The following is a 22,522-nucleotide window of genomic DNA, read 5'->3' as shown; positions in this document are numbered from 1 at the left end:
TGGAACCCTCAAAGCTTTCTGAGTGGGGACCTGAAACAGTGGCTTGAAGGGAGGGTAGGGCTTTGAGAAGCCCTGGGAATGGGGATGTGGTTAAGAATCAGAGCATGAGGGGTGCCTGGGTGCTCAGTGGGTTAAAGCCTCTGCCTTGGCTCAGGTCATGATCCCAGAGTCCTGGGATCGAGCCCCACATGGGGCTCTCTGCTCAGCAGGGAGCCTTCTTCCTCCTCTCTTTCTCTGCCTGCTTCTCTGCCTACTTGTGATCTCCCTCTGTCAAATAAATAAATAAAATCTTAAAAAAAAAAAAAAAGAATCAGAGCATGATCAAAAGCATGGCAGGCAAATGGCGTGGCAAAGTTGTGAAGACTCAGATGACATAGGCCTGGTCAGACTCTGGGGACTCTGGAGCTTTAGGTGGGCCCACACTGTAGAAGAGGGGAGATGGCTGTTTGTGTGTGGAAGGCCTCCCTGTGCCAGCCCTTACAAAGTCTTACACTCACTTGCCAATTAAATTGCATTTTATGGTTGAACAACAGGGTTCAGAGAGGTCAAGATGTTTGCTGAAACTCAAGCAGCAAGTGTGGCACTAGGATTCAAACCCAGGTCTGTCTGGCTCCAGGGTACTTTCTACCCATGCTGCTATGTTTCCCAGACCAGCAAAATGGACAATATCCTGGAGGCAATGAAAATGACTAAAGCTCTAAACCTCGGACAGTCACTTTGTCATCATGATGGTAGAATTGAAGGGGCCAAACGGGGGGATTATTGGGTGCTTCGAGGGAGAAGAGAGGCTAGAGACAGGGAGACTCAGAGAAGGCAGAGTAGCAATCCAGGTCGGGAGGAGGGCAGGGCCAGCCGATGTGAAGTGGAAGGGGCAAGGCTGGAAGGGTTTCTAAGGAAAAAAGAAATGCCTCACTGAGAGACTGGACACAGAACACGAGGAAGGAAGACTCATGACCGCACCATGTTGGCAAGGATGGGAGTAGAAGCAATGGGGACAAGCTCTTCTGCAGGCAGGAGGAAGGACAAAGTGTTTGGTGTGGGGCATGGAAGTACAAGTGAGGAAGACAGTTTGCATCCCTGGAGGAAGTTGGAATGGTGGGACTGGGGGGTTGGGGCTGGTGCCTGAGACCTACTGCCTGGGGTTGGGGGGGTTGGAGGTTGGAGACAAGAGGAAAAAGCCCAGGAGATACTCATGGTGCAAAGATGGGAGAAGGAAGAGAGGCTCACAGAGAAGGGAGAAGGTGCTCTGAGAGTCAAGGAGCATGGGGAAAGGGCAGTTTCCTAGAAATCAGAAGAAGTGTTTCAAGAGGAGCAGGTGACCACAGCGTCAGATGCCAAAGAAAGGCTGAGTGGCAGGGAGACAGAGAGGAGGAACTTGGGTGACGTTGGAGCGAGGACCTTCTGTAGAGTCACAGGGCAGAGCCAGGCTGCAGGGAGGTGTTAGGACAAGGTGAGTGGCCAGGCAGTGGAGGCAGTGGGTGGCCACCATGTATTTGAGGAGCTTGGCAGTGAAGTAAAAGAGATTAGGCAGCAGCTAGGGAGGAAGAGGGTCAAGTGACATGGTCTGCTGTGTTTTTAAGATCAGGCAATCCTGACCTCATGAAGAGGGGGTGATAAGAGGTGCCCTTATTTTGTCCTGCATTCCCTTCTGCATTTTCTGGTTCTGTTTTTCTATTCCTGCCTCTCTCTCTGGAAGCCCGAGTGGTGGTTTGGGAACACCAGGAGAGTTGGGGTACCCACTGCTGTAAGACGGGCTGGCAAGGGAAAGGCTCAGCCGACTCCTCATCATCTCCAGACACATTTCACAGGAGCTCAGAGCAGAGCTTGGGGGCATCACTTGGGGCAAGTGAGCAAAGGGATGCACACATTACTTGTAACCTTCCAGCCCTGAGGGCAAGTGGTAAGCGACTTCCCCTTCCCCGGGAGGAGCCTGGGGAACTGGCTGTTGTTTTCTCCCAAGAGAGTTTTTCAGGGGCAGCAGGCAGCCTGATTGTCAGGTCACCTCGGAACCAGGGACCAGACTGGCGGCTGAGAGCTGGTCAGGGTCTTCTACCCTGGAAGCAACTGAGCTGGGGTCTTAGCTGCCCCACTGGCAGGAAGGAATGAAGGGCCTTCATCAAAGGGCTTTGGATTTACTAGATCAAAACAGCCTGAGCCATTCTGCGCAGGAAGAGTGGGGTAGGGGGAGCAAGATGGTGAGGTAGTTGGTTTGTTGGGAGAGGGGAAAACCCAGAGAAGGGTCCTTTAGGAGCCTGAGTGAGAGGGGCAGGCGAGGAGGTACCCCAGAGGGGGAGGGGAAGGGGCTGGCAGAGCTGAGGTTCAGCTGGGGAGTGAATAGGCCAAGAATGCAGAGAGAGAGGCAGAGCTGTGTGGCTGTGTGTCCTGGGGGGAGGCGACCTTGCCCCAAGGGCAGAGTCTCAGGGCTCGGAGAAATCAGAGCAGGGGGCATAGTTTCCAGCCTGGCCTCCCCGTGCCTGGGCCCCTTGTCTCTGAGATTACAGTTTGGCTGCCAAGAGCAGCTCCGCGGGGGCTGTGTGAAACAAAGCAAAAAGCCCTTGTGTGGTACTGGGTTCCTAAGAATAGCTGTGGCTGGGCTCGAGGAGGTGTCTCCTGTGGCCTGCACGGCCTGAGTCTTGTTCTCAGAGGTGTCCCAATGCCTGGTGCCTGGTGGTGGTGATTTCTACTTGTTAGGGGAGTGGAAGCTGTCAGCCCACCCCAATCTCTGTCACCTCTGCCTGTCCAGCTTAGCTCTGAGGGAGGGCATAGCAAGGGGACAGAGGCAGAAGGAGAACCTGGTTCAGCATGCGTTAGGAAAGGGGGACAGAGGCCACCAGCTTAGAAAACAAGTCTGGTGCCTGAAGCTGAAGACTGTGGGGAACCTGGGAGAAGGAGAGAGGGTGGAGCGGGGAGCCCAGGAGGGACACGGAAGTGGGCAAGCAGGGTACACGTGAAGGACTTGTGGGAGTGATGGCAGGAAGCAGATCAAGGCAGAGAAGTAGGGAATGTAGATGCAGGAGACAGAAAAGGCATGAGGACTGAGAATGGGCTGGAGAGGACCAGGGCCGGACAGACAGGATGGGGAAGGAATGGGTGGAGGTTAACAGAGAAGAGCAGATGGAAAGAGGAGAGAGAAAAGCGCTGACAATAAGCACTCCTTCAGAGACAGAGGGCAGAGGAGGGGGTGTCACACTCCTGGAAGAGCCTGGAAAAAAAGCCCTCAGAGGCCATTCCTATGAGATAACAATGCAGTTCAAATCCCTCCCTAATCTCTCCTCCTATTATTAGCCCTGTGCCTCTCAGAGAAGAGGCCCCAGGTTGCTGGGCTCTGTCCGTTCCCCCATGCCCTTGGCTAGAATTAGACAGCCGTGCCTGTGTGGTCAGTCTGCTAACCGTGGTCCTTCTGGCTTCTGGTAATGTCACTGTGGAAGAGCAAGGGCACGGGAAGGTCACTGCACACTCTGTGGACCAGGCAGTACCTACAAACTGAAAGGGGTAGAGAACCAGGACAGAGGCCTCTTTGTCCTCAAAGAGCTTTCAGATTGATAAGTGCACGTGGCCAACATGCTCACAGGTCCAGAGTGACAATAGTTAACGTATGCAAAATAAAATTGAGGACAGAAAGGCAGGAGGAATGCAGAAGTGTTGTCACTGAAGGCAGAGCAGTGGGGCAGAGGGCAGGGAGGCTCCTGTGGACGGTAAGCTCCATGTAGATCCTGAACAAAGGGCTGGGACTTGAGCAACCACATTCACAGTCCCTGGCCAGTGCTGCAGGCATTCTGAAGGAAACAGGGAGCCTGAGTCTTCTCCTTCATTTACCTTTCTGGCCCAGCCTCTAGGGAACAAGGTTTCAGAGCTTAAACAAGGAGTAGTGACCTCCTCGGTTTTTAAGCAAACTGGTGTGTGTTGCTATTTCCTTGAACCTGCTGTTTCTTTCTTGCTCAATGAGCTTATTTTACCTGTCTCTCTCTCCCTCCCCTTTCCCTGCCTCTTGCCCCTAGTCTCCCTAAAGTTGTTCGTTGTTTCATATTTTAAATGTATATTTTTATACATATTTATTATGTATATTTTTATCCTGAGCCCTTTAAACTCTGACAAATTGAAATAAAATAATGCATGATGAATAATACACCGAAGAAGGTGGACAGCTGCTGTTCTCTGTTCCTCTGAGGGCTCCGATTGCTCCTGCTGGGTAAGGAACATAGATGAGATTCCCTGGATCTGATTCAGGGCGAGGGTGGAGGGAGCTCCTCTTCCTTCCTTCTCTTTTTCCCTCCTTCTCTCTTTCCTTTCTTTCTTTCTCTCTCTCTCCCTCTCTTTGTATAGTTTTCTCTCTTTCAAATCTCTTTCTTCTTTCCTCCCTTCCTTTCTCCTTCTCTCCTTTGTTCCCAGTGATAAAGGTAACACTCATAGGGCGCCTGGGTGGCTCAGCGGGTTAAAGCCTCCACCTTCAGCTCCGGTCATGATCCTGGGGTCCTGGGATCGGGCTCTCTGCTCAGCCAGGAGCCTGCTTCCCTTCCTCTCTCTCTGCCTACTTGTGATCTCTGTCTGTCAAATAAATAAATAAAATCTTTAAAATAAAAATAAATAAATAAATAAAAGTCATGCTCATGACTTCGAACATTCAAACAACGAATCTTCTATATGGCAAAAGAAGCAAATCCCCCTTCACCATTCACAGTACCATTTCACAAATGTGACTATGGTTAGTAGTTTAGAGGGTATCCATCCAGACCCTTCTATGTGTATGGATAAAATATACATTGAGATTTTTTTAACTAGGATATACAAAAATTAAATGGTTGTAGTTTCTGGAAGCATCTCAAGCCATGAATGATTCCAGGGGTTTCTCCTCAAGTAATTTGTATTTGCATGATTACCAGAGTCTCCAGAGGCTAACCGGTAATCAGCTCTCAAAAATGAACCAAAGTGAATTTTAAAAGAACTCAAGGAGGCTGGTAAATGATATTTAAGAGGATGCTGACGAACATCTGGTTTCTGTCCCAGCTCTTCTTTGCCCCTTGAACATGCTCCTCTTAGGAGAGGGGAGCACTTGGACAGAAAGACTGTACTTGGGGGCAAAAGGGATAGTAGAAACATGGTGGCTTCTCAGGTAATGGGAAATTATCCTAGTACATAGCAAAAGCTGTTATCTGTATCTGTGTACAAGACTTTATTTTCACACAATGACATTGACATGATAATGTCTCACCATTTCACTGGCAAAGCCAATTCTGAAATGTCTTATTTTTCACGCTCAAAATTTTATCTGGTCATTTTTCTGTTTCGGGCTCTGTAACTCACATTTGTACCTGTCCTTTGTTGTGGAAGTTCTGAGGTGGTCTTTAGCCAAAAGCCAATCAAAAGTTTTGTCCAAGAGCCCAGTGTAGGGACGCCTGGGTGGCTCAGTCGGTTATGCCGCTGCCTTTGGCTCAGGTCATGATCCCAGGGTCTTGGAATGTAGTCCCATATGGGGCTCCCTGCTCAGCGGGGAGCCTGCTTCTCCCTCTGCCTGCTCTGCCTGCCGCTCCCCCTGCTTGTGTTCTCTCTCTGACAAATAAATGAATAAAATCTTTTAAAACAAGAAAACAAGAGCCCACTATAGTTGATAATTCTGATGCAGGCCTGGGGACGACCGCTGGGGTAGCATAGATGGCTGCTTTCCTGGTGTAAAAGCATAAGCCTAGAAGCATCTAAAGAAAAGAAAGAGAAAGCAAAGACAGTTTTTATGGGCCCTAACAGAACAAGGTCAACAGGAGAAGGGCCTGAAACATGGAACCATCCTGTTGTGCAAACAGGGAATGTGCACATGGACAACTGAGGTGGGAGGAAGGCTTGAAATCGAGAGAATGGAGGGTGGGAAATGAAAGTTCAGGGAATGGGGTCTGCAGCCCCTCAGGATATGGGTGAGCCTTAAAAAGTCCTAGCCTCCCTGGGGAGTGCAAAGGATCCTGGGGAGGAAGGTATGAGGGTGACTTGGTTCTCAGTTCTGGGTCCATTTTCTCCTCTACTACTCCTTGTCACACTAGCAGGGGCAGTCCTATCCCTGATCAGCCTCCACATAAGAGGCATTGAATGAGCTCTGGCTGGACTCAGCATCCAGTTATCCTTGTCCCTGTGCAGTAGTTCCAGAAACTTAGCTTCTATTTTGTTCCTAAGACTTGGGCCCCACCCTGTGCCACAGTCTGGTAACTGAGCCCTGGTCATGCTCCCTTTGCCAGACATCCTGTTTTGGTAACTCTCTTAGTTTTTCTGGCTCCTATCTACTCAGGGATTAGATTTTTCCCTTAACCTTCAGCTGGGGGCCTTTTTTCCTGCTAATAAAGAGAGACAACCTATCTTAATAACTGAGAGAATAGTTTTGTAATCAAATAGACTTATGTTCAAAGACCCTGGCTCTCCTATAGACCAGCTGTGTGACTTGGGTGAGTTACTTAACTGCTCTGAGGGAAAAAAAAAAAGTATCATGCAAAGTCTTATGACTCAAAGTGTGATCCAGGGACATGGGAGCTTGTTGGAACTGTAGAATCTTGGGCCCAGCCCAGGCCTATTGAAACATAACCTGCATTTTAACAAGACACCCCTCCCCACTCCATGATTTAATGCATATTATTGTTTGACAAGCCCTATTTTAGAGGAGGGAGCACAGACTTTGGAACCAGGGAGATCTTGCTTTGAACCTCAGCATTAAACCTCAGCTTTAGTGTAAAATGTGGCTGGTAATATCTACCCCATATGTTTGGCTTAAGGATCCTGTATATGGAGTTATTTTAAAAATTGGTTACAGCCATTATGGAAAAGAGCACAGTTTCCCCCCAAAATTAAAATTTAAAACTAAAACTATCACATGACCCAGCAATCCCACTTTTGAGTATATACCCAGAGAAGAGGAAATCAGCATCTCAAAGAGATATTTGTACCCCCCATGCATTATTTCCAAGTGTCAATCCATGGAAACAACCTAAGTGTCTGTCAACAGATGAATGGGTAAAGAAAATCTGATTCCACACACAAGGAATATTATTCGGTCTTTATAAAGAAGGATATCTTGTTATTGTGACAACATGGGTGGAACTGGAGGACATTATGATAAGAGAATTAAGTCACAAAAAGACAAATACTGCATGATTTCATTTGTATGTGGAATCTAAAAGGTTGAACTCTTAGAAACAGAGTATAATGGTTACCAACAGCTGGGGGTAGGGTGGGGGAAATGTTGTTCAAAGGATACAAAATTTCAGATATACATGGTGTAAAAGTTCTGGTGATCTGATAGGTATCAGATGCTTATAGAGAACAATACTGTATCATGTACTTGAAATTTGTTAAGAGAGTACATAGTCATTGTTCTCATTACCAACACCCCCCCCACCAAGAAGAAAAAGGTAACTATATGAGGTGGTAGATCTGTTAATTAGCTTGACTGTGGTAATCATTTCACAAAGTATATATCTATCAATATATGACATAGTACACCTTTTTTTGTTTTGTTTTGACATCATTTACATTTATTCAAAGCAACCCAAAAAAGAATCCGTAGCTAACTATGGCTACATTGTCCATTCTTAACAAACCTATCTCATTTCTGATGGTTAAACTTTGAGTTTCACTTTGGGAAAGTGTGTTGGGAGTGCTTTTGACTACACTTTTCACCTCACATTCTTTTCCTTAATATTACACATAATATATCTTAATACATCTTTAATACATACAATTATTGTTCATCAACTACACCTCAGAAAGCTAGGGGGAAAAAAGAAGTTATGGGGCGCCTGGGTGGCTCAGTGGTTAAGCATCTGCCTTCCGCTCAGGTCATGATCCCAGGGTCCTGGGATTTAGCCCCGTATCAGGCTCCTGCTCAGCTGGCAGCCTGCTTCTCCCTCTCCCAGTCCCCTTGCTTGTGTTCCCTCTCTTGCTGTGTCTCTCTCTGTCAAATAAATAAAATCTAAAAAAAAAAAAAAAAGTTATAGGCACAACTTCCAACAAACAGCAAACGCTTGATGAGTGGTATCTTTCTTTCCACTAGGCTGTGTGGCTTTCCAAACCTCTTCTACTACCCTCTTGTTTGAACATCTTCCTGACTCTGTTTCAAGGATGAACTCCTTTTATAGGCTTCTGGGCCAGTCTGGACTTCCTCCCAGCATCCACAATAACAACATCCTCCAGGATCTACCGTATCTCACTGGGCCCCATCTAGTAATTCTCAGCTCCTTGCAGTCTCTCTGTTTGGCTGGGCCGCTTTTCATCCCTGCATAATTGCAACAGCACCTTGACCAGTCTTCTAGCTGCTCATTTCACCAAGTGGCTGGCTGGCAGACTTGGTTTTCTAAAGAAGTGTGCACTTCTTACATATTTGTCATTTGTAGAAACTTCCAGGGTCCATGTTGTCTCTGAGACAAAGCCTAGGCTCCTCTTACAAAGACAGTTTATAAACTGGTCACAGATTGTGCCATCTCATCCCTTCACAGCCTTCCACCTCCAGGTCGGACCGACCTACCTCACCCCAGGCTGGGCTTCCTTACTTGGAAAGGCAGGAGGTGGGGACTCTTCCTGTCTTCCCTTCCAGGCACAGCTCAGGTCCTGCCCACTCCTACCAGTCATCACATGGTGCAGACCGCAGCATGAACTACCAGGACAGAGAAAGACCCGTGAGGGGTGAAGACTTGTATCTTCTATCCTGCTGCAAGATTCAGTTCTGTGCATCACAGTTAACATGTCAGCCGGTCCCTCCAGGCCCCCTCCCCCCATTCCACCCTGTCCATGATGCTGTGCAGTGAGATGCAGCTGCTCACCCCCATGACCCATTCTGTGCCCATACTTAGCCATGTTTGCGACTCTATGTCTTTAATGGTTTGTTGGTTGCCATTACAACTTTGTTGAGTAGAGGGTTTTGTTTTGTTTTGTTTTTCAGCTCTTGCAGTTAAGTGTTCTTCTATTTCCCAGTTTGTCTCTACATAGTTGCAGAAGAGATACAACATCTGTTATGCTTTTGTGAAGCAAATTAAATGAGCCTTCTGCATTTACAAAAAAAAGTCTTTTCTGTAAAATACCTTCCAATTGAACAGGGGCTGTTTCTGAAACATGAAAACAAGCAAAACTTTGTTGAAACTCTACAAGTACAACAATGACACCCAAAGTGTCCTACCCAATCACATCAACTATTCTTTTTTTTTTTTTAGATTTTTTCGATTTTATTTATTTGACACAGAGAGAGAAATCACAAGTAGGCAGAGAGGCAGGCAGAGAGAGGGGGAAGCAGGCTCCCTGCTGAGCAGAGAGCCCAATGCAGGGCTCCATCCCAGAACCCTGGGATCATGACCTGAGCCGAAGGCAGAGGCTTCACCCACTTAGCCAACCAGGCACCCACATCAACTATTCTTATATCCCTACTTCTTTCCAAGTAGAGAATGTGTGTGTGTGTGTGTGTGTGTGTGTGTGTGAGAGAGAGAGAGAGAGAGAGTCCTCTTTATGGCTGCTATGTGTACATACAATATGTACACAAACTTATGTTCTATCAGTGAGCATTCCATATTTCTACAATCTTAGATTTTATCATTTTTATGACTACAGATATTCCACTATATCTGTAAAATGGAGACAATAATATTATCGCCAATCTTACAGGTTTGCTTTGAGGATTAAATATATTCAGTGATAATTCAAACATGGCTATGCTGCAGAATCACGTGGAAGGCTTATTTAAACACAGTTTCTTAGGGGGTGGCTTCAGAAATTCCAATTCTGGGGCACCTGGGTGGCTCAGTGGGCTAAAGCCTCTGCCTTTGGCTCCGGTCATGATCCCAGACTCCTGGGATCGAGCCCCGAGTGGGGCTCTCTGCTCAGCAGGGAGCCTGCTTCCCCCTCTCTCTCTACCTGCCTCTCTGCCTACTTGTGATCTGTCTGTCAAATAAATAAATAAATAATCTTTAAAAAAATTCCAATTCCATAGATTAGTTACGGTGCCCAAATTTGCAAACCTAATGTTACTGGTTTGAGGATAACACTTTGAAAGCCACTGAATTAACACATGTAAATGTTCAGAATTGTGCTTGACATATAGAGGAAGCTATATCAATACATGAAGCTATGGGGCTAGTTTTTGCTATTTTGAGTTAGAATATGGAAATTTACTTGTTGGATGTTTTGTTTAAATTTCTTATAACCTCTTTATTGAGATATAATTCATATATTACAAAATTCACCCTTTTACAGTGTACAGTTCAGTAGTTTTTAGTGTTTTTGAAGTTGTATAACCATGACCTTTAAGTTCAGAACATTTCATCACCCCAAAAAGAAACCTCATACCTATTGACAGTCACTCTCCAACCCCCTCTGTAGGTTTTCAAACTTAGAATATCTGTAAACAAATATATATGTATACATACACACATGTAAACATATATACATATATAAATATTTATACCTTTCTCTTTTTTAATGATTTTGTCAGAACAGATGCCAAGAGATAGATTCCTGAGTCAATAATTATGAATATTTTTATGTATGGTGTGACGGATAATTTTACATGTAAACCTGAGTCACTAGGTACACAGATATTTGGTTAAATATTATTTCTGGGTATGTCTGTGTGGGTGTTTCCAGGTAAGATCAACATTCGAATCAGTAGACTGAGTAAAGAAGGTTGCCCTCCCCAGTGTGGATGGACGGGCCTCATCCAATCTGTTGAGTCCCAGAACAGGGCAAAAAAGTGGAGGAAGGGATTGTGGTCTTCTGTCCTCAGACAAGAACTTCCACCATTGGTGCTCCTTGGTTTTCAGGTCTTTGTGCTAGGGCTGCTGCTGTACCACAAGCATTCCTGAGTTTCCAGCTTACAAATAGCCAACTGCAGGACTTCTGAGCCTCCATAACTGTGTGAGCCAATGCCTTCTAATATCTCCAATTGGTTTAGTTTCTGAAGATCCCCGACTAATACATAGAGCTATTCTTTGAACACATTAGTTCATAAATAGTCTCTTTCTTCCCCTCTATTGCTTTTTATTTTTAGCATGTTGCTCATTTCTTATACTGTTCCAGTGTTCTTGAGTTTGTGTCAACAGATTGCAAGGTTTTTGGGGTCAGAGGCTGATTTTCATCTCTCTGTCCCCAGAGCTGCTGAAATGGAACAGAATATCCAAGAACTATGGGACAATTTCAGAAGTTGTAACACATGCATAATGGGAATGTCAGAAGTAGAACAGAGAGATAAAGGAGAATAAATACTTGACATAATAATGGCTGAGCATTTCCCAATATTAATGACAGAAACCAAACCAAACCAAACGTGAAACCTAGAAAGATCAGAAAAACACTTAGCATAATAAATATCTCTCACTTTCACACACACACAACCCAAAACCAACAAACAAACAAACAAACAAACTCTATACTGAGGCATATCATATTCAAACTGCAAAAACCTAAGACAGAAAAATCCTGAAAGAAGTCAGAGGGGGAAAAAAAAAGAGAAAGAGAAAAAAGTCTTTTATCTGTAGGAATGGAGAATGGATAGGAATTACAGTGCATCAAATGTTATTAATGACTGACAGTGTATGATCTTGCTGAAAGAAATAGAAAACAATAAATTTAATGATCTCGTGTTCTGGCCAATATTTGTTGGTTGAATCCTGGAAGGGTTTTACAAAGATTTACTGTACTGTTAACTCCAAGATTTTCTTATAACAAAAAGAATGACTGGCAAGTACTTAATTATCAAAACCAAAACAAAGCAGCATAATTTGTTTCCTCACTGACATCATAATGCATATGAACAGATTAATTTCAAATCTCAAGGAAAAGAAAATCTTATTTGTGACCTAACAAGACAAGTATGAAGATTTATGTTGAAATGGCAACTTTTCAGGATGCCTGGGTGGCTCAGATGGTTAAGTGTCTGCCTTCAGGTCAGGCCATGATCCCAATGTTCTGGGATCAAGGCTCACATCCTTTCCGCTTCCACATGGGCCTGAAGCAGCAAACCAATGTTAAGAGGCATAGGGACTGGATACAACCCATAGCTATTCTTCCCGAGTCCCACAAAAAATTTAGAAACCAGTATCTTCCCACCCTGGCTGAGATATGGGGGTTATTCCTTCCTTAATTCCAGAAGACAGTTCCAAGTCAGGAGATCTCATTTCTAGTCAGAGATCAGCTCGCCCTTGGCAGGACAAATTCAAGACCATTATCAGCCTCTGCAGGGTTTACATCCTAAGGCAGGGGATAGAAGAAATTAATCCAGACTCAATTCACTTTAACAGCCTGTGAGAAGCAGGAGTGAATTGACGTATTTTGAAATATGGAGAAGAGAATGAAACAAGCTGGATTTGGACCAAGTTCTGCTGTGGACCTGTGTGATAGGGGCATGTCACATAAATCTTAACTGGCTTCCTCCTTTGTAAAACGCACTTTCACGTCCCCAAACGGGTAGGGGTGAGGAGTGTTGGGAGTGGCACATGGGAGAGGCACAGGGTCTCCTCCGCACACCACGAAGAGGTGAGAGTGGATGTCCTGGGCGTCCGTTTGTAATCTACCTCGGGGCTTCTCTGGCCAAGGCTCAGAGACCGAGTGACCTCTCCAGGGTCACACAACTCCACTGACACAAGGTCGATCCAGGGCCCTTGCGGTCTGTGAAGGATATCGTGCGGTCTGTGAGGAATCTCGCGCGACCTGCATTGGAGCAGCGGCGCGCTACCGCGGACCCGTAACCCAGCCACCTCAGAGAGAAGCCGAGGACTGCCACCTAGCGGTCAGTTGTGGCCACGCAAGCAGAGTAATGAAAGACTGGGTACGGCGGCATCCGGGAAGCCAATACGTTCTCAGTCGGCTCTGCAAACGTCTTTTTGCCATTGGGCCTTTCTAATTGTCTATCAGTCACTTGGCTAGTTTTATATTGGTTTAGCTCCAAACATTCTATACAATCGACTAATCACGCGTCCATTTCCACGAGCATTTTTACGTCATTAGATCGCTCCCTAAATCTGACGAAGATAGTCAGTTCTTCCATTCTATTGGCTGGATGTGGCTCCAATCCCGCACATCCTGTTCGGGGCGGAAGTGAGATATCACTATTCCTATTGGCTTCGATTGCCAAGCGGCTGTTGTCTATCAAGTCTATCGCCCAATGTTAGCTCAGAAGGTACCGCCCCGGAAGAGGCAGGCTTTGTGAAGATGGCGGCGCCGGGTAGTCCAGTGAGTTTGCTTCCTCGCGTTGCTATTGTGGGATTTTCCTATACCCTCAGCTGCCCTGGGCAAGTTATTGGCGCGAAGGAAGGGAGTGATGAAAGGAAGCAGCTTGCTTGGCACAGCGGGGCGAGAGGAGGAGTAGGGTGACGGAGGTGAAGCTACCGCTTCTCTTAGAAATGTGGAGGATTGGCCGGCTTTGAAGCAAGGCTGCATGTGTACTGGAGTGGGAAAGTCGGAAGAATGGGGTGTCTGAAGGAGAGTGTTTTCCACCCCCCCAAATCTTCTCATAATCCTGAGGAAAGAAGGGCTTTTATTTTATCTCTCCCTCTCACAGGAGGTGCTGGAGTCAGACCTGCCAGGTGCTGTCACACTTTTGAAGAACCTTCAGGAGCAGGTGAGTCATACCACCCCTTTGGGACGGGTTAGTGAAGAATTGGCTTTGGTTTTGTGTGCTTCACCTCCAAACTGTGGTCGTTTGAAGGCATGTATTGAATGATAGCAAATACTTTGAGAGCCAAGTGACTTAATGAAAACCTTTTCAGACTAGAATTTAAAGTAATTTCTGCATCCAAAGCAATACAGAAAACTCCAAAAAGAAGTCGTCTGAATGATTTCCTTTTCTATTATATAGCTAAGGAAACTAGTGCTGGGAAAAGTGGTATGATTTGCCCTTAGGGTACCTAGGTGTACTGGTTGAAAGTTCATCCAGTACCGATAAAGGTACAGCACCCTTCCCCCCACCACTGGCCCAGTTCCCATCCCTTCCCCCATGGTTTGGTATGATGGTTTCTGTAGCTTTAAGAAAAGGTGGAAAGTTTTTTGCACTTTTTGATGAAGTATCAAAAACCATCTCTGCTATACTTTCCCAGAACTGAAAAGAAGGTAGTGCTACATTTCAGGTAATGTTGCTGATGATTTTTAGGCGTCATGGTTTAGTTTATGCCCTTCATAGGTCACAGAGATGACTTAGGTGTATTCTCCTCAGCTGTTTTATTTGAACTGATTTCAGGCGATGGCTGTAACTGCACAAATACAAGCTCTGACAAAAAAAGTTCAAGCTAGAGCCTATCCTACAGAGAAGGTAAGACATATTTGAAGAGGGGAAACTGGGTGGCTCAGTCGCTAAGCGACTCAGGTCATAATCCCAGCATCCTGGGATCGAGCCCCACATCAGGCTCTCTGCTTAGAGGGAAGCCTGCTTCTCCCTTCCCACTCCCCCTGCTTGTATTCCCTCTCTCTGTCTCTCTAAATAAATAAAATCTTAAAAAAAAAAAAAAGACATATTTGAAGACCTAATATCCTCTGTCTTGTTTTCCACAGTTCTTTTATCATAGGTTTATTGAGTGTCTTATGTGTCCTAAGTGTTAGAGCTTCGAAGATGAGTAAGATCCAGTTTCCGTGCTGAAGTCTAGTGGAGAAAACAGATAAGAGCAATAGGTTTGAGCAAGAGCAGTCACTTCACAGTGCCAGAGAGCAGAGGAAGTGAGGGAAGGCTTCTCAGAAAAGATGGATTATGAAGAATAAATAAGAGTCCAGGGAACAGAAAGAAACAGCATGTACAAAGGCACAGAGACCTGAAAGCATGGTGATATCCTGGGGAAGGAGGTCCTTTAATGTGGTTGGCTATACAGTGTGTTGGGGGATGGGACGGGGAGTAGGAAATAACACTAGAAAAGTAGTCACTCTCTGGGGCAAATAATACATTCTATGTAAATAAAAATAATAAAAAAAGAAAAGAAAAGTAGTCGCTCTGTGAAGAACTTTGTAGGCCATCTGAGGATTTACTACTGTTATTTCCTCTAATCTAAGATGCCATTCACTGGGAACATACCACTTATTTTGTATACTTAAAATGCGGTCTGTTAATCTATAATTTAAGATATCATTGATTAAAAGATACATCCTGACTTCAGAGATGTTAAAATACAGAAATGGTGTGTATATTCAAATTGAAATATGGGTAGGGCGCTTATGTGGCTCAGTTGGTTAAGTGTCTGCCTTTGGCTCAGGTCATGATTCTGGGGATCTGGGATCAAGTCCTGCATTGCTTTGGGCTCCCTGCTCAGCAGGGAGTCTGCTTCTCCCCCTTCTGCGCACTCTCTCTCAAATAAATAAAATCTTTTTTAAAAAATTGAAATATGGTAGTTTTCAAATTAAGGTCTTGTAGAACCTTTTTAAGGATCATTGGATGTGAAGTAGTATAGAAGGAGGGCTCTGGGTCATTCATACCTGCTTGAACTGGAAAACTGTGGTATTACCTGTTTTATATATTGAGTTTTTGTTCTAAGGTATTATTTGAGCAAAAAATTCCATAGGTAAACAAAAGTATGGAATCTTTATGGTAGCTTATTAGTAAGAGACATTGAAGGATTTATTTTTCCCTTAAGTAGGTGCCACACCCAGTGGAGTTGGAACCCAAAGTGGGGCTTGGACTCGTGACCCTGAGATCAAGACCTGAGCTGAGATCAATTAAAGATTTTATTTTTTTTTCCCCCCAAGATTATTTATTTGAGAGCGAGTACACAAGTGGAGGGGAGAGGGAGAAGCAGACTCCCCACTAAGTGGGGAGCTTCATTCGGCCTGGATCTCAGGACTCTGGGATCATGACCTGAGCCAAAGGCAGACGCTTAACCAACTGAGCCACCCAGGTGCCCCTAAAGATTTTATTCTTAAGTAATCTCTGCACCCAACATGGGGCTTGAACTCACAACTCTGAGACCAAGAGTTGCATGCTCCATTGATTGAGCCAGCCATGCACCCCTACAGCTAATGGAATTTTTAATATATTTCGTTTTTGCCTTTTCTTTCTCATCATGCAGTTTTGTTTTTAGCTATTTTTATTTTTTCATCTTTGTGTTTTCTTTTTGTTGTTTTTTCTATATGCTTGTCACTCAGTTTGAACTTTAGAATGTCCAAGCTCATCAGAAGAACCTGCTTCTCAAATTCTTGGCTAGTTCTGCACTGCCAGCGTATTTATTAGATCACTCACTAGAGCGGCACCTGGCTGGCTCAGTCAGAAGATCACATGACACATTACAAAAAAAAACCCAGAAAAAAAAAAAAAACTTATATTAAATCACTATATATTTACTCATTGAACAGATACTTAGTAACTTATCTCTCAGGACCAAAACCTTACGAGGCGCTTTACAGGTTACAGAGTGCTTTCCTCTTTTTTATTATATTTAAGCCTCATAATTATTTTTTGGGGAAGGAAATACTGTATGTGTTATAAATGAGGAGACTGGGGTCATAGGGTTAAGTGACATACCTATTTGACTACCAAATGCCTGATTCAGAACTTAAACTCATTTTGTTTGTCTTTAAAATCTTTGCTCCTCCTTCTGTTATCACACTAGTACTGATCTCAAGAGCTTTGCATGTTGGTTTAAAGATACCTAGAGCTTAGGTGTTAGGCTGAGTTTGAATCCCAGCTCTACTCCTAATACTTTGTAGTCATAGGTAGAATATGTAGTCTCTCTGAAATAGTCTTCCCAGGGCTGTGGACTTTTACAGTTCCATTTTATGTCATCACAGATTTTTTTTTATTTTTAACTTAAGTCTGCTCATGTGTTACTTTCTCATGTGTAAAAGAAAAACACCTATAATGTTTGCTTGATTTTATGACTGTAAATATAACGTGTTTTAATTTTAGAAAGTTTAGAAGATGCATAAAACCACAAAAGGAAAATTTTCAGATAGTGTAATCATAATCTGAGATAACTTCTGGGGTATATGTTTGGGAATTTCTTTTATTGTAAAAGTGGTAAATGCTTGATGGGAAAATGCTTTCACAGTGTGCACACTCCATTTCTTCCTTTTCCTCATCTCCATCCCCAGGGGTAGCCGTTGTTAATAGCATGTTATCTTCCACAGATTTCTCTCTATATAAAATGTGTGGAGGCACCTGGGTGGCTCAGTCAGTTCAGTATCTGACTTCAGCTCAGGTCATGATCCCAGGGTCCTGGAATCGAGCCCTGTATCTGACTCCAGTCTCCCTCTCCCCTTCCTCCTGTGCACGTATTTTCTCTTTGTGTGTGTGTCTTTCTCTCTCTAATAAATGAGTAAAGTTAAAAAAAAAAAAAGGTAAAATAAAATGTGTGCCTCATACTTAACCTGCCTTAATTGGAAGCATATTATAGTGCAGAAAGTGTGCTGACATGGAATTAAGTCCAGTTAAGTCTATATATGTAGATTATTGTTTTTAACTGTATTGCATAATTCCATTGTATGGGGTTAAAATGAATAATTCTTTTCATTAAATTAACTTAAGATTCAGCACTGTATGGAGACAGTTTGATTATCAAAATTCACAGGGCTCTTGAAGGGTAGAGGCCAAGGATGCTACTCAACATCCTGCAGGGCCCAGACAGCCTTCCCAAACAAAAAATTGCCTCTTCCCAAATGTCACTGGCTCTGAGGTTGAGAAACCATGTCATTGTTATTTTGGGGGCTGCTTTATTGATTTTTCTGTTCTTACTGTCTTCCAGTAATTCTTTCAAGTTTGTCTCTGTCATGTTAGCATAGTTGTTGCTGGGGCCATTTAAGGTAGAGTCACCTCCTTAAGACTACTCCAGATACCTTACAGGAACTGATTGGGAAAAACATGAACTTGGAAAAAATTATTCTGTTTAACCTATGCCTTCCTTCTGATTTTCTAGCTAAAAATGAATTTGCATCTCTTACTCTGTTTTTCACCTCAGGGTCTCAGCCTCTTGGAAGTAAAAGACCAGCTACTGCTCATGTACCTTATGGATTTGACCCATCTCATCCTGAACAAAGCCTCAGGAGGGTCTCTTCAGGGACATCCTGCAGTTTTGAGACTGGTGGAGATTCGCACGGTATGAAGCACTTGGCATCTTAGTGTTCTAGGTTTCCACAGCCTGAACTCTAGGACTGTCACACAATAGCTCTCATTTAAGTGGGTGTTTCCATGATTAAGTGAGGAACCAAATGAAAAAACTTGTTTTCTCATTCATTTGTTCTAGTTTGTCAATATTTCTGGTTCCTTATCTGGCAACTTAATATATAGAGAGACTCTGATGTATGTTTAATTTTGGGAAGGGAATGTAATCCTACTTAATCACATTATAGGTTTTGGAAAAGCTTCGTCCCTTGGACCAAAAACTGAAGTATCAGATTGACAAACTAGTCAAGACTGCGGTGACGGGCAGCCTCAGTAAGTGGTAGAAGCTATGAGGTTATGTGGGGACTGTCATAAATTTCTAAATCTTAGAAAATATTTTGGGTTTTTTATTTCAGGTGAGAATGACCCACTCCGTTTTAAGCCTCATCCCAGCAATATGATGAGCAAGGTAGGGAGTTGCATTATCCCAGTTTTTCTGAGGACTCTAAGCCTGAATGAGCCTCGTGGTGATCCCAGATCTCCTGGGATTCTCTTACTACTGTTGACTTCCATCTTGTGCCTTAGAATTTAGAGTATGATGTTTTCCTTTCTTACTTTTGTTTATATTCCCACCTCCCCAGGCTACTCTAGCTTTGGTTTTTCTTATTGTCTAACGTTTCCTAAGTTTATGGGCATTTTGTTCTTTTGTAGTTGAGCTCTGAGGATGAGGAAGAAGATGAAGCCCAAGAAGGCCAATCTGCAGCTTCAGGGAAGAAATCTGCAAAAGGAACGGTTAAGAAATATGTTCCACCACGCTTGGTTCCAGTACATTATGGTATTAACTGTGACTGCTGCCTCCTCAGCATAAATTGCGTTTCTCTTTCCCTTTTCTCTGTTCTGGGATAACCCTTGCTGATTTTTATTTCATAGATGAAACAGAAGCTGAGAGGGAGAAGAAACGTCTAGAACGGGCCAAAAAACGGGCATTGAGCAGCTCTGTCATTCGTGAACTGAAGGAGCAGTACTCAGATGCTCCAGAGGAAATCCGTGATGCTCGGCATCCTCATGTTACTCGCCAAAGTCAAGAGGATCAACACAGGTCTGAGTCCTTGCAGTTGGAAATTGTTTTCTACATCATAGAAAGCTGTCCTTATGTTTTGGATGAATGCGATTAAGTCTGGTACCAAGGGAACTCACATTGTAGAGAAAGTGGAGTGAAAGACTGATGGTTTTGTTTCGTTTCATTTCTTTTCTTTTCCTTTTTAAAAGATTTTATTTATTTATTTCACAGAGAGACTGTGAGAGAGGGAACACAAACAGGGGCAGTGGGAGAGGGAGAAGCAGGATTCCTGCTGAGCAGGGAGCCCGATGCGGGGCTTGATCCCAGGTTCCCAGGATCATGACCTGAGCCAAAGGCAGATGCTTAACAACTGAGCCACACAGGCACACCCCAGGCTGATGGTTTCTAAGAATGAGGGGGGTTAAGTACAGAATAGAGAAAGAATGGTTTTTTTTTCCCAACTGTTTAGGCTGAACAGATGCTATAGGAAGAGGAATATGTGCAGTTCTGTCCACTCTATGGGGCTTAGAAATTCTGTATTTTGCTATCACAGTTCTCATTTTTGTTCAGAAGGCAATGAAGTCAGATTTCTAAAATGGCATTGGGAGTGATAAGTTCAGGGAAGAAAAGCAAAAAAGGAATTGTATAACGAATACAGACTCACCAATTTTGCCTTGGCAGCAATCTCTGTTGATAGATTTGAGTGAAGGGGCCCATGTAGGGAATCCTATTTGTGAAGGTCAAGTAGAAGAGGTTTCTAGTATAATAGCTTAAGTATTCTTGTGGATGGACTGTGAGTTCATTTCTAGGGAAGAGGGAAGTTCTAGCATAAAGAACATTTCATTGAAGAAGCACGATACTAGACATCTGGTTTGCTCTTAAATACTCCATTGACTTGCTGTGAAATTTCTTGAGAACTGTATGAGCAGGGGGTGAGTAAATACCTGGGCCCGGGTTTTTGGCTGCAGCTTTCTGTGTGTATGGACTAAACATGTTGTAAACTGTTTCTGCGGCAGGATTAACTATGAGGAGAGCATGATGGTGCGTTTAAGTGTCAGTAAACGTGAGAAAGGACGGCGGAAACGGGCAAATGTCATGAGCTCACAACTCCATTCCCTCACACACTTCAGTGACATCAGTGCTTTGACAGGAGGAGCCCCTCATCTTGATGAGGTGAGGTTGTGGGTACAGTGGTGGGAGATAGCCTTCTGGATTTCAGCCAGGTGGATGTGGGGCTCATTACCATGCGGAATGCAGGAAGGGATGCTAACCCTTGAACGTACACCACCATTCCTTCACTTCTCCATCTGTCTCCAGGATCAGAATCCTGTTAAGAAGCGGAAGAAGATACCAAAGAAAGGTCGGAAGAAAAAAGGTCAGTTAATGGCTAGGACTTGGTGAAGCGCAGGGTGGGCAGTACAGATTGGGATGTCAGCTCTCCGGATTTGCCCTCCTAGGTCTCACCAATCCCCCTAGTATCTCTTCCTGACTGGGCATTCAACTCTTCAGAGGTGGGCTTCATTAATTCTTTGTCAAGCTGAAAATCAGCATCATTCACAAACAAGATTTCTGGATTCTGTCTCTAAGATCCCACAGTTTGTATGCAGGCTTCCTTCAGTAGAACTGTGGTAGTACCACTTGAAGGAACCGTTATCATGGTTCAGTTTCATTCCTACTTCTAGTCTTTTGTCCTGGGAAGATGCAGAGAGTACTGCCCAGGGGACCCGCCCTTCCTGAGCCCTTCTCTCTAAGTGTTCTTTTTTTCTTGTCCCCTCGGCTTTTCCAACTGTCCTTTGCCTCATTCTTGGTTTCCCTTCCTTTCAGGTTTTCGGAGGCGGCGGTGATTGTGGGTGTACATGTTTATCTTGTATTTGTTGTCTTCCTGGAATACTTCTAATTTCACTGTATGTAGGTTTTTTTTTTTTTTTCCTTGAAATTCATTGTTTGCTCTGGACATATGGAAAGATCTTTATTAATAAAATTGATTTTACTTATGAATTGAAGCCCCTTTTGCACATGTATTGTATGTCTGGACTCACTGGGTATGGAGTATTTTTGGTGAGAGGGTGGTAAAAGGGAAAGAGGAAAGATGAAATTTTGTGGGGGGGGGCAGTGAGAGAAGTTTGGCTCTATACAGTTTCCTTTGATAGTATATTTTCCTCAGACTGTAAGTTGGTCATTTAACAGAAAATATTGGGGGATTAGAGTAGTATAATCAACTCTTTCAACCCACATTGCCCCAATTTCATGTATGATTTGTTATAACTTAATTCAAGGCATCTTAAATATGTGGGTTTTGTTTTGTTATTGTATCTTGCTGGCCACCAGATGGCATCAGTGGTTTTGGAAACTTTTGGTGCTTGACTCTGGCAAAAGCTATGTAGAACCTTTCCTTGTCCACAAGTTTCTCTTCTCTCCGCATTTGATTGTTTTTCTTTTCTTTCTAAAATAGTATAAACATAGAGCTGATCTTTGGTCAGTTAAAGAATTAATCTGGAGAGAATAGCGGAGTGAATGAGAAGACAAGAGTGTGAAGAATCAGCATAGTCTTATATTTTGTAGCCTTTGACCCTCCCTCAACTAAGGCCCTAGTTTACCAGTCAGTAAAGGCCAGTACTTTTACAAAGAGCTTACAGAGGAGTGCCAAAAATAGGCAGACAGAATATTCCTAGTTTGAAAACCAAAAGAATGAGAATCCCATAGAAATAAAGCCTAAGTCAAGGGATTGGTAGGAGTTACATATCTGAGATCTTGTATTCTGTCCACAGAACGACCTCTGTTGGTGGGAGATCGTTCAGGCCTTGGATAATACAGAAAGTGAAAAGAGGAACAGGAAGAGACAGAAGTTGAAGAATCTGTAGAATAAATTCACTGGAGTATTTATAAGGGTTTGGGATTTCATGAAAAGCTAATTTTGTGTCTGCATTCCTGGGCGGTGGCATGGAGAAGGTATAATTAGGTTATTACATCACTAAATCCTTGTTGATTCTGAGTCCTGTGGATATGGATTTACACTGGTCAGCCTAACTGGGCGGGGTCTGTTTCTGGTCAACTGTAGCCTGGTAGAAAGTAGGAGACAACCTATTACTGTCTTCTGTTCACTCTGTGATCTTGGGCAGATCGCTTAACATCCTGGCCTTTAACTTTCCTCAGCTGAGAATTGAATGTGTTGGACTGAATCTCTGAGATTCCCTCTAGGGTGGGCTTATTTCTGGGGCCTTGATCTTTTAGTCCTTGGCAGATCTGAGGGAGCCTGACCTGCCCAGGACCCTCATACTTCTATTTGCTCCAATGAATCTAAGTAAAGAGCCACAAGAACAGATTTAGAGATTCTTTTCCCTTTCTGGCTGAACTAACTGGACAGGAGGTTCAGTTCAAAAACGTTTTAGTTAGGGGACACCTGGGTGGCTCAGTGGGTTAAAGACTCTGCCTTCGGTTCA

The 22,522-nt window shown here is 43.9% G+C and overlaps 1 protein-coding gene across 2 annotated transcripts; it reads left to right on the top strand.

Moving 5' to 3' along the window:
• Window positions 1–13,130: 13,130 nt before the first annotated feature.
• NGDN (neuroguidin) lies at window positions 13,131–21,085 on the top strand. Of its 2 annotated transcripts, none has more exons than XM_082734927.1 (11): window positions 13,131–13,182; window positions 13,511–13,570; window positions 14,186–14,257; window positions 17,880–18,017; window positions 18,271–18,355; window positions 18,439–18,491; window positions 18,734–18,857; window positions 18,953–19,121; window positions 20,099–20,255; window positions 20,400–20,457; window positions 20,907–21,085. In XM_082734927.1, the coding sequence occupies exons 1-11, from the start codon at window positions 13,162–13,164 to the stop codon at window positions 20,924–20,926; spliced, it is 957 nt and encodes a 318-aa protein (XP_082591053.1). In that variant the 5' UTR covers window positions 13,131–13,161; the 3' UTR covers window positions 20,927–21,085. The 2 variants fall into 2 exon arrangements, with proteins under 2 accessions (XP_082591053.1, XP_082591054.1); XM_082734928.1 differs by having other exon boundaries at window positions 13,156–13,182; window positions 14,162–14,257.
• The last annotated feature ends 1,437 nt before the right edge of the window (window positions 21,086–22,522 follow it).

Source organism: Mustela nivalis, assembly GCF_964662115.1.
Source record: "Mustela nivalis genome assembly, chromosome: 6".
Classification (NCBI taxonomy): Eukaryota; Metazoa; Chordata; class Mammalia; order Carnivora; family Mustelidae; genus Mustela; species Mustela nivalis.
The sequence above is the reverse complement of the archived record's forward strand: the minus strand, read 5'-3'. Positions and strand labels throughout refer to the sequence as shown.

Excerpts from the sequence above, each read along its gene's own strand:
- NGDN (XM_082734927.1), top strand. The coding sequence starts at position 13,162 with ATGGCGGCGCCGGGTAGTCCA. Across the intron at positions 13,183-13,510 it reads TGGCGGCGCCGGGTAGTCCA|GAGGTGCTGGAGTCAGACCT; the intron begins GTGAGTTTGCTT and ends TCCCTCTCACAG. Across the intron at positions 20,458-20,906 it reads GAAAGGTCGGAAGAAAAAAG|GTTTTCGGAGGCGGCGGTGA; the intron begins GTCAGTTAATGG and ends CCTTCCTTTCAG.